The 12,358-nt window shown below is 40.9% G+C and overlaps 1 protein-coding gene across 1 annotated transcript in view; it reads right to left on the reverse strand.

Annotated features, from left to right (window-relative positions):
* Positions 1 to 12,358, reverse strand: part of msh3 (mutS homolog 3 (E. coli)) — a 340,568-nt gene that overhangs the window by 186,323 nt on the left and 141,887 nt on the right. The window contains exon 17 of the mRNA XM_069936474.1: positions 185 to 301. Coding sequence (XP_069792575.1) covers positions 185 to 301 — 117 coding nt within the window. The remainder of the gene's footprint in view (positions 1 to 184; positions 302 to 12,358) is intronic.

Genomic DNA, 12,358 nt, shown 5'->3' on the forward strand with positions numbered 1-12,358 from the left:
TGCAGAAATACAGTGCATCATTTGGCTCTGCAGTTCAAGATCTTCAGTCTTAAAATCTTGAACCGAGACACCAACCTTCCTAAAAACATTTGTCAAAGCAGTTGACCGATTCAATCTCATATTTGCATTCTGCTTCAACAATCAGGCAAACAGTTCAAATTCAGAGTAAATACCCTTGACTTACTCCAGCAATTTCAACCACTCAGCACCGCTGTCGAGGACAAGTTGCTCACGAAGCTGGCACAGATGCCTATACTGCTCCACGATGAATGGGGTATGGAAGCGGACAACAGCTTTTGTGCTACAGAAAAGAAAAAGGAACAGGACCAAGGTTACTAATGTAATCATTATGTCACTGGTGGAGGAAATCAAATTCACAAAAGCTTCTTTCTGAATCAACCTTGAGAAAGACTGAATGAAAAATATGTGCTGTTATACAACATCTATTTTCTACACTGCTCATTATGTCACAGGAAGCATCCAGTAACAAAGATGCAGCCCATCGAAAATCTTTCAAGATGCAATAACCTTCCTTGCATCTGCTAAAATATATGGGAATAATGATCAAGCAAAACAGTCACATCATAAAGCTGGAATTTTCAAAGCAGGACAAGCGATTTAAATGTAATTGTTGTAAAATTTTAAAATTTAGACATACTGCATGGTAACACGCCATTTCGGCCCACGAGTCCATGCCGCCAAATTTACACTCCATTAATCTACACACCCAGTATGTTTTGAACGGTGGGAGGAAACTGGAGCCCCCAGAGAAAACCCACGCAGACACGGGAAGAACATAGGAACATAGGAAGTAGGAACAGGAGTAGGCCCAAACTGGCCCATCGAGCCTGCTCCGCCATTCAATACGATCATGGCTGATCTAATTTATGACCTAACTCCACCTACCTGCCTTCTCCCCATATCCCCTAATTCCTCTATCATGTAAAAATTTATCTAACCGAATTTTAAATATGTTTAACGTACAAACTCCTTACAGACAGCATGGGATTTGAATCCTGGTCCGGTCCCAATTGCTGGAATTGTAAAGGTGTTGTGCTAATTGCTACACCCTTTTGTTTAAATATTTTTGTTTTGCCGCTAAAATCATTATTTGTGCAGTTTCTGAAATTGTTTATACAAAACTGCAGTCATCTGGGTAAACGTTACGCACCTCTCAGCAAGTACTAAAATTTGTAGAACATTATGGTGAGGCAAATCGCCTACCCATTAATGAGTAGACAGATTTATATAATTTATCATACAAGATGTATAGTAAAAAAAAACACCAAATTATAGAATGATACACCACAAAAGCCTATAATTAATAGATTCTGCTGTTTAACATTTACATCTCCTCAAAAACATTCTTACATTCCAAGACATACAGCCTTTCCAAACCATACTGTGGACTGATGCTCATCATCTTGAAACCATTAATAAATCTCTTCTTCACCTTCTCAAAGACTTTAACATCTTTTTTAAAATATTGCAACCAGAACATAACAACTACCCCAGGAGAAACAAAACTAGTATGTTATAATAGATCAGCAGAATTTCCTTTCTTCTGAAATCTATTCCTCTTTTATAAAGTTGAAGTTTACTACTTGGTGTTTGAGGTTTATCAGAAAGGTTTATTGTCTGCTATCCAGACAGTTAACCCAGACACAAATACAGCAAATAAAAGAGAATACAGCATCCAGAGCTAATTTAGAACAGAGTAAAACATGAACGCCTGCAGATGCAGTGATTGAAGTAAAAACAGAATGCTGGTGGAACTCAGCAGGTTAAATAGCGCACTTTACATAGCAAATATAAAGAAACAACCAACATTTCACATTTGGACACTATCAAGATATGTGCAAAATGTAGGCAGGTGCCCAAATAAAATGGGGGGTGGGGGGAGAAGGGGGAGCACAGGCCCATGGGCAAGAGTAATAGGTGGATAAGGGAAGGGGGGAAATGGCTCTGTAAAGAGAGAGTGAGGTGAAGAGCTGGAGGAAGAGAGACAGAGATAGGAAAGAAAGGGAGAACAGGGAGTGGTCTGGCAGAAACCAGAAAAGTCTCTGCCAATACCATCCAGTTGGAGAGTGCCCTAATGGAAAATTAGGTGTTGCTTGGTGGTCTTGGTTTGGCAGTGCACAGGGCCATGGACAGACATCAGCATGGGATTGGGGCGCAGAACTGAAATGGCTGGTCACTGTGATTTTACTCATGCAAGGTTCATTCAGGAGTCTGCTAGCAGTGGGAAATAAACTCTCCTTGAATCTGTGATGTCAATTTTCATATTTGTGAAATCTTCTTCCAATCTTCTCTCAGGAGGGGGAAGAGAGCAGGGCCAGGACAGAAAGAATCCTTTCATATGTTGGCTTCTTTTCCAAGACAGGTGCAAGTATAGCGTTGATGGCGGGAAGGAGGTTTATGTGATAGTCTGGGGTGTATTCACAACTGTGTACTTTGTTGCAGCCTTGGAGACGGTCGTTCCTGTACTGCACAATGATGTATCCACACAGAATACTTCCAATAGAGCATCTGAAAAAGTTGTGGGATTCGGGGGCATGCCAAATTTCTTCAACCTTCTGAGTAAGTAGAGGCAGTGGTGCGCTTTCTTGGCCATCACATCAATGACACAGTCAGAGGAGAAAGTTCCACTCATCTTCTAGATGTCCATGACCTGCTCCCCTGCCATGCTGAAATTGAAGGACAGGCCATTGACCCAGCATCAAGCAATTGGACTCCCTTTTAAATTCCAACTCATCGTCGTAGGCTGGATCTTGAACAACGATGATGTCAATAACAAATTTCAAGATAGATCTTGAGCATAATTTGGCAACACAGTCAGAGTGAACAGGGAGCATAGTAGTGGATACTGTTGTCAAAGTGATTATGAAGGAGGTGTTGCCTCCAATCCTCATTGGTTGGAGTCTACAAAAGTTGAGGATTCCATTGCAGAGGGGTTGCTAAGACCCAAGTTCTGGAATTTGGGGAAGAGTTTACTGGGACTATGTTGTTGAAAAGTAGTATCCTTGATATTGAAATGTTCAAGGGACAAGTATGGCACCTGCTGTGGGCCACTTGTAACGGTTGACAAAATGAAGTGGTTCAAGGCTAAAAAGAGCTTTGACCAGCCACTCATCGTACCTTATGATGGTGAATGGCAGAGTTACCCCAACAGTAGACATTCAGGCCTGTTATTATCACTTTCTTTGGCCTTGGGATGTTCATGGCCTTCTTAAAGCAGGTAGGACCTGCCAGCAGAAGGGGAAGTTAAAGACATGGATCCTGTGTGCTTTTTAAAACATTAGCATTTTGCCATCTTCAAAGATTTGTGTACTTGATATCTTCTGCTCTTGCACCCACTTAAAATTATGCCATTCAGTTCCTCTGTTATTCCTCATTCTACCAAGCATGCCATTTAGGAGTTCACTGCATTGAACTTCTGCCTTTGTACCTTGAATGCAACCGGTTACTTGTACCTTTGTACAAATAAATTGCTCTGCATTTATAGAAATTAACTGGATTTTAATCCTTTTCCTTACTTTAATGTAGCAAAAAAAATGTATCTGAAACAATACTTGTTGGTTCTTTCCTTATTGTTCGATGATCTAACAAAATTGATTCAACAAGCTGAGGCTCCCTACAGAATCAAAAAAAGTTGCTCAATGGCAACAACAAAATGATGAACTGACCAACTGAAAGCTGATTCAGTGAAAACCTGTATCTACGGGCAACTGAAACAGAGAATGAAATTGCAGGAGCCCTTGGAGTCCATTTCTCTGTGGATGAGGCCAGAAGGTGGAAAACAGATTACTTTCAGTGCAGAAATTTGAATTCATTTGAATGGCCCAGACTGGAAAGAAAATCAGTTCTTCCAGATATACTACTTTTATCACCACCATATCACAACCACATTTTACAAGATTCAGAGGCTCGTTCAGCGCTGTTACTGAGAGTGCTCAGTACTGTCTCCACTGAGACCAAGTTTCAATTTTTTCCACCCTATTTCCCAAAGATTTGAAAATGGAGATTTAAACAAATGGGATTAACAAAGGAAATGGGACAGGACACAAAACAAATGGAAATATTAGAACAATTGGAAAACTAATGCAACTTAGAAGTTGAAAGTAAATGTGTCAACAGTGCAAGAGACGTTAGATTCAGATCAAGATAATGTGACAGGGATAGGATTAATGAACAATGATAATGGATATAAAGTTCATTTTAGATCCAAACAAATATAAAAGATTTACCGTTCAAGCCACTGATCAGCATGTGACAGGCTAAAATTACTCTGAAGGAGCCACAATTTCACAGTGCATAGGCTATTGAAGGATTATGACAAGTGATAGAATAATAGAAGTAGATACCATCAATATCATTATTTTACGTAAATAATTTCAAATAATAATTCCAAACTAAAGGCTTACCATTGATTTTAGTGCTGTACATATTTGAATGAATGCTTCGGCTCATCTGCCAAGCATAAAGGATGTCACCATAACACAGCAAGGGAAGAAGGTTGGCAACAGATTGTTGGAGGACTTCAAGGCCGATTATGCAAGGGAAGTACTGACCAGAAAATGGTTCTATCTATTTGGACAACAGAAGATAAGCAGTAGAAGAAAACAGGGTACTTGAATAGGATACTGAAGTCATGTGATCAGCTCCCTCAGTGACTCCCTCAACCACACATCCTTCCCATCAATTACCCCCTTGCTACCTACCTTCCCTGTGACCACAAGAGGTGCAACATTTACCCCACCACCCTTGTAACTAATTGGGGCCCCAAACAGTCCTTCCTGTGAATCTGCAGGTGTCATTTACTGCATCCTCTGCTCCCGATACGGCCTTCTCTACATTGCGAGACTGGACTGAGGCTAAGATTGCTTCATTGAGCTATTACAGACCCAGAAGACCCCAAAACCCAGCAGCAATAGAAATTCACCAAGACAAATAGTTAATTTAACAAAAGTCATTTTTAATTTTCTTTAAACATAAGAATAGGATCAAACTTTAACTTATTACTATTAACTTAACCTAACTTAACTCCCTTCTAATTCTAAGCATACGTGTATGTAATGTGTACAAGTTCTTTGATTCTCAGTTCAATCTCACATCTCTCTCCTCCAAGTATCAGGCAATTCTTATACTGTGCACAGAATTTAACATTTATGAATTTTCACCAAGCTCTGATGCTTAAAGGTAATTGGTTACTGCTCAAGAAGGTTCTTGTTGGTTTCAGAGAGAGATTTGTTGCTCATTGGACACACACAAACTGATTCCCTCTTGGGTTTTCCAAATGATAACCTCTTCTTCTCCAGGTCACCACAAAGTTCCTTTTGTTTCCCTTATTTCAGGAAAGCTCTCTAGCCAGCCACTTTCTCTTGTATAGACAAGGGTTTTGAACATGCTGAACTCATAACTCACAACCCATCTTCAAAATCGGGTTTCAACAAGCTGCCAGCTTCCCATGACTACAGAAACCAGTTCTCTCTCTTTCAGAAAAAGCCTGTTTGATCTCCTCTCTCTAGAGCAAACTGCAACCAGACCGATTGTGGCACCGGACCCAAACTTCTGAGTCTGTTCATCTGTTGCTTTCAAAACAATTATCCATTACTCCACAGCATTTCCAATTAACACCTACTTGTGAAGTCTCTATAGGAATTCTTCAAAGTTTTTGCAAAGCCACTGGGAGTCTGGACTGTCTGGCTTGAGCGAAACTCTGGCATTTTAAATGAGATCTGTTTTGTGAAATGTTAAGTGTTTGTTTGTGACCTATACTATCCCCACAATCTATCTCCTTCAAAAACATATCTATATACAATATAAAATATGATAGAATCCATCACAGGGCACCTTCCACTGCAACAGTAAGGAGCTTCCAGTGGCAAATCAATTCAATTCCACACACCACAACCACACTGACATGTCTGTCCATAGCCTCGTGTGCTGCCAAGTTGAAGCTACTCCAAATTGGAGGAACACCACCTTGTATCCCATCTCAGCAGCCTCCCACCACTCAGCATAAATATCAACCTCCTATTTCCGTTAATATCCATCCCTGTTCCATCTCCTTCTTGTCTATCTTCATCCAACTCCCCACCCTCTCCCTTCCTTCTTCTCTCAAAGAGCTTCCCTTCCTAGCCCTCTATCATCTCCCTCCATCACTACTCAGCTTCTTTCTCTTCTACCCTCCAACCTTTACCACCCATTACCTCACCTGTTAACGTGTGCAGCTCCCCTTCCCTTCCAACATTTTTATTCAGGTGCTTTCATGATTTTTCAATCCTGAAGATGATCTCAGGCCTGAAATGTCAACTTCCTATGGACGCTGCAATCACCTGCTGAGCTTCTCCAGCACATGTGTGTACTGCACGTTATCAGCCATGATCGTATTGATTAGTGGTGCAGGTTCGAAGTGGTCTACTACTGCACCTATTTTCCATGCTTCTATGATTCAAACAGTTGCAATAACATATGAAGGGACAAAATTAGTCAACATACACTGACTGCAGCACCAGTAAATATTATTGAAACATTGTCTGGAATGATGCCAGTGCTACAACCAAGGCATGGCCCTGCTAGACTGTGGAAATTCAAACCATGTAGTGATACAAGATGAGATTGGAGCCTGTGTTTGAACTTCACATGGGAGTGGAATCCATTTCAATGGTGCCCTTGATTTGTGCAGAATCTTGGAAAGTTTTATCCAAATTTTGTTCACATCTCCCCATTAGGCATCAAAACACTTCCTGGCACTTTCCTGTTAAGATTACACATTTCCTGTTTAATAAATGTGTCTCTTTGCATTTATTAAAAATCTTAAAATAGAAACATTCAAAACCTTGATCAGAAGATGAGCCACACAGCTGGGCACTGACTTTGGGGTAAAAGCAGAAAAATGCTGGAGAAACTCAGCAGGTCTTGAAGCGTCCATTGAAGGTAAAGATATATAACCAACGTTTCGGGTCTGAGCCCTAACTTTGGGACATAGTTTTCTGTAGAGAACACTGTAATGGAGTTTAAAATAGAAATGTTAAATCTTATCCAAACAAATCTTAATTTCAATATATAATCTCAAACCACGCATTTGCTTTATATTAAATTTTCATGGCCAGTAAACCAAAAGCCTACATCAAATTTTTGTTTTCCACTTACATACCACCTTAAGTAATCCCTATGCCATGGGTGCTCTGTGATTAATAAGGGATTAAAGTGGTAAATGAGTGGAAAGAAAAAGTTGAAAACCACTGCTTTAATTGTACCTAACTGACTCGTTATATGAAAGGTTTCATACCTCCAAAGGAAATGGGCCAATGACAATCTTTCTCAAGTATTTCAGTAAATTGGGTCAAGAGCAGTGATTCTCAACCTTCCCTCCCCACTCACATACCACCTTAAGCTATCACAGAGCACTGATAGCATAGGGAATACTTAAAGTGGTATGTGAGTGGGAAGTGTAATGAACCAACTAACCTTTTAATTATTTTTGGGACTAAAGGGACTTCGTTAGCACTAACAAATAAACAGTATTGGAAAATTAACCAAACAATGGTAAATACAAAATAATAGTTTTTAATTAAATTATTAACAACATAACATTTCTTACTTATCTCTAAACTTAACCCCACTATGCACAAATGTAAGAGAGTGTGGGTGTGTGGGTGTGTGTGAGTCACTCTGGAAAGTCAATCTTTAAAAATAGTATCATTTTAGTCTTGCTTTTAGGTCTTAAATTCTCAGTACAAAAATAATTACAAAGTGCTTTTAAACATTATATTGTGACAGAATACGTTGTGTTTTATATTGTACATAGATATGATTTTGGGAGATAAAGTGTGGGCTTCTTTTTAGTGTAGGTCAGATACAAACACTTCAAAACAATCTCATTTAAAATACTGGAGCTCTGCTCAAGCAAGACAGGCCAGCTCAGAGAGCCTTTGCAAAAACTTTGGGGAGTGCCCAAGGGACCTCACTAAAGGATTGTTGTTTAGAAAATCAACAGATGAAAGAACTCGGAGGATTAGGTTCTGAACCACAGACTGTCTGAGGGTTGCTTGCTGTTCTAAGAGGGTGGTGTAGTTTTGCAAGCATAGGGGGTAAAACAGGCTTTTCTCTAAGTGAAGAGAGAGAGAGAGAGAGAGAGAGAGAGAGAGAGAGAGAGAGAGAGAGAGAGAGAGAATTCAGTTCTGCAGTTTTTATAGTTCAGCAGCAGCAGCTGGAACTGGAACAGGACAAGCTTGTGGAAAACCTCATTTTGATGATGGGTTGTGAGTGCTCAGTTCACCCTGGACAAAGCCCTTGTGGTCCATACAAGAGGAGATGGCTGGCTGTGTAATGTTTCACTTGTAATAAGGGAAATAAAAAGGAAATCTGTGGTGACCTGAAAGAAAGGGGTCATCATCTGAAAAACCCTAATGGGGTAAGTTTCTTCGGCAAGACACTGAAGTGGCTGATCGGAAGGGATCAAATGTGGGTGTTCAGTGAACAACAAATCTCTCTCTGAAAACTGACAAGTACCTTTACCTTTCAAGCACCAAAGCCTGGTGAAATTCATAAATATTAAATTCTGTGCACAGTATAAGAATTGCCTGCAACCAGTGAACTTGGAGGAATGAGAAGTGAACTTACATACACATGCACTTAGAATTAGAAAGAAGCTAAGTTAGGTTAAGTTAATAGTAATAAATTAAAGTCTGATCCTCTTTTCATGTTTAAAGACAATTAAAAGCAACTTTTGTTTAAGTAATCATTTGTCTTGGTGAATATTGTCACATTTGTGGCCCGAAATGTGAAGTTAATAAAACATCAAACACAAGTTTTATCAGGTAAACTTCTCAGTGGCTTTATTTTCCCGTTTCCTTTGTTCTCCTGCTTGTGTTCTTATCTCTCTCTCATACCACGTGACTTCCGGTACATCTCATACATATTCATTATCATGACATCCCTCCTTTAATCAGAAATAAACTTTACCTTCACTTACCAATATCCCTCGGAAACATACAAACATCGTAACTAATGGTAATACTATAACTCAACTACATAAAATTTACTTCCTACAGCACTCATACATGCACTTTATGATATAAGATTAAAGTACTGTCCCAAAGTTCTTATTAAAACTATGGCACAAAGTCTTCGTATCGTTTGGGCACTTTCCGGTTTCGTTTTGGCCTGCCTGCAATTTTGTCGTCGCTTCTCGGTTGTTCACTCTCAGCGTCAGAAATACTGCTCACCACGGCTTCGGGTGTTTCTGGCGCTCTAGTCACTTCATCAGGAGTGCTGGTAACTGCCTCTGGAACATCATCAGGTCTCTCTGTTTCAGCATCTCGTATTGGCCTTTCAACCTCTTCGCTCGATGTATCTCTGGACTGGTACCTTTTTACACTTGATATATTTCTCTTATACAGGACTCCAGTCGGAGACTTGACTGTCACCATACTGCCACTTCTGGATACGACAGTATAGGGTTGATGGTAATAAGGTGTGTCTAGCTTACCACCAGTTTCATGCCTCACTAGAACATTATCTCCTGGCATGATGTCTGAGTACTTGGCTCCACGTTTCGAATCTGTGTACAGCTTTGCTGCACCTTTCTTTTCAGCATCGTGGTCCCTCATCTCCTGGTCGTCTCGGATTTCCTTTATTTCTGGCATTTTTGTGCGGATTTTTCTCCCAAAAAATGCTTCTGCAGGACTTTTTCCAGTGGTTGCATGAGGCGTTGCTCGATAGACAGCCACATAAGAAAGCAATGCTTCTCGCCAATTTTGTCCTTCTGCGTGTGCAATCCTCAATCGTTTTTCAATGGACTGATTTTGTCTCTCTACTTCTCCGTTGGCTTGCGGCCATTTCAGAGTTACTTTATGATGGTGGATACCTGTGGTCCTCATGTATTCCGCAAATGTCTCTGAAATGAATTGTGGACCATTGTGAGAGTACAATGTAACAGGTAATCCATATCTTGCGAATATCTCTGCTAACGCTTGTATTGTTTTTTCAGTGGTTGTGGACTTCAACACCACGTACTCATAGTATCTGCTGTTGTAATCTATCACTACCATAATTGATTCACCCATCGGTAAAGGTCCAAGAAAATCAACAGCTACGTCGATCCATGGTCCTGTCAGAAGTTGCATACTCCGGATCGGTTCTGGCGGATTACTCCTACTTGTGATTTGACATCCGTGACAAGTTTTAACAAATTTCTCTGCGTCTTTATCACAACCTGGCCACCATATCTTGGTCCTGATGTTTTGCTTGGTACCAACAATGCCTAGGTGTCCTTCATGCGCTAAGGATACGATCTTCGGTCTCAATCTTTGCGGTATCAGCAATCTGCAACCTCTCAATACACACTGTCCGATGCAACAAAGTTTGTCTCTAATAGGAATGTAAGCCTTGTGAGTACACTTGTCCCATTGTCCACTCTGTATGCATTCTCTTACTTCCATGAGTTCTGGATCACGTTCAGATTCTCTCTCGACTTCCTTCGTAGTCACAGCTTTCGGTGTCGACTGAATAGCTACGAAGCGTACAAAGCTCTCTGTTTCTGTTCCCAATTCTGACTTGGATTGTGGACCACCATCCTTCACCAATCTGGACAGCGGATCTGCAATATTTGCTTTCCCTGCAATGTGGATTACTTTATATTTGTAGGGTTGTAGTCTGAGTACCCATCTCTCTATTCCGGCACATGGTTTGGATCTAGGTGCATAGGTCACCTCTAATGGCTTATGATCTGTGATGAGTTCAAATTCAATGCCGTATAAATATGCATGGAACCTCTCACAGGCCCATACAAGTCCGAGTGCTTCTTTCTCTGTCTGAGAGTATCTTCTTTCCACATCTGATAACGATCTGCTGGCATAGGCAATGATTCTTGGTCCTCCATCATGCATCTGGACCAACACGGCTCCTAAACCAACCGGGCTGGCATCCGCTATGACTTTGGTTGATGCCGCCGGATCGTAATATCCAAGAGTTTTTGCATCTGTCAGGTTTTGCTTCAGCGCTGTGAACACTTTCTTCTGCTCAGATCTAAAATGAAATGGTACACCTTTCCTGGTTAGTTTCCTTAGTGGTTCTGCCACTGTAGCAAAATTAGGAATGAACTTTGCACAAAAATTGACCAATCCCAGGAAACTCCTCACCTCTGTTGCGTTCTGAGGTGCACGTGCCTCTGCAAGGTTTAGTCCTTCCCGTGTAAGTCTGTGTCCCATGAAGTCCATTTCTGACACACCGAACTGGCACTTGTTTCCATTCACGGTAAGGCCTGCCTCCTGTAGTCTAGATAGTACACGCCTCAACCGTTTGTCATGCTCTTCCTTCGTTGGTGCATGAACTATGATGTCGTCAGAAATGTTGGCAACTCCAGGAATGCCTTGAATCACTCGATGGATTTCATACTGGTAGATCTCCGAAGCTGCATTAATTCCAAATGATAGTCTCTTGTAACGATACAATCCACAGTGAGTCACAAATGTTGTTACATCTCAGGAACCTGGATCCAGCTCTAATTGATGATAGCCCCAATTCAGATCAATTTTTAAGAATACTTTGCTGGTAGTTAGTTCTTGAAGTATTTCCTCCACTGTTGGTATAGGGTGTCGTTCTCTAATTATAGCTTCATTGGCCATTCTCATGTCAACACATAGTCTTATGTCACCCTTTGGTTTGGGCACAATCACTACGGGACTGACCCATTGTGTCGAATGTTCCACCGGTTCAATAATGTCTTGTTCGATCAATTCTTTAATTTTGGCTTCGACTTTCCCACGAAGTTCAAACGGAGTTCGGCGCATTGGTTGTGCCTTGGGTTTGACTGTTTCATCTACCGCTAGCTTCAATTATCGACCTTTCAGCTTTCCTACTCCTTGGAAGACTGAGGGGAATTCTTGCTTCATATCCTCGTATGACTGAATTGAATTGACACAAGCTCCAATATGAAGTATTGCTAGGTCTTGCGCTGTGCTTCTACTCAGCAATGGTTCTCCCCTCTCTTCTATGACCATAAACTCTGCTTCGGTGTACTTATCTCCAGCTTCAACAGTTGCAGTAAAACATCCAATGGTCTGCAATGGCTTGGTTGCTGTGTATGGATACAGTTTCTTGGAACACTTCTTTGAGGTACAGATGATCTTTTTCCTTTTCAACTTCTCCCATAAATGTCGATCAATCACATTACTGTCACTGCCTGAGTCTAGAATGACCTGTACTGTCACTCCACCAATGATCACTGGGACCTTCTCATGATGTACTTCATTCAACATAAATGGTAACAACTCTGTTCCTCCTGGGTATCATCATCGTCACCGTCTATCTGGCGAATGGTATCTTTCTTTCCAGGATACTTTCCTTTCCC

This window comes from Narcine bancroftii, chromosome 1 (genome assembly GCF_036971445.1).
Source record: "Narcine bancroftii isolate sNarBan1 chromosome 1, sNarBan1.hap1, whole genome shotgun sequence".
Lineage (NCBI taxonomy): Eukaryota > Metazoa > Chordata > Chondrichthyes > Torpediniformes > Narcinidae > Narcine > Narcine bancroftii.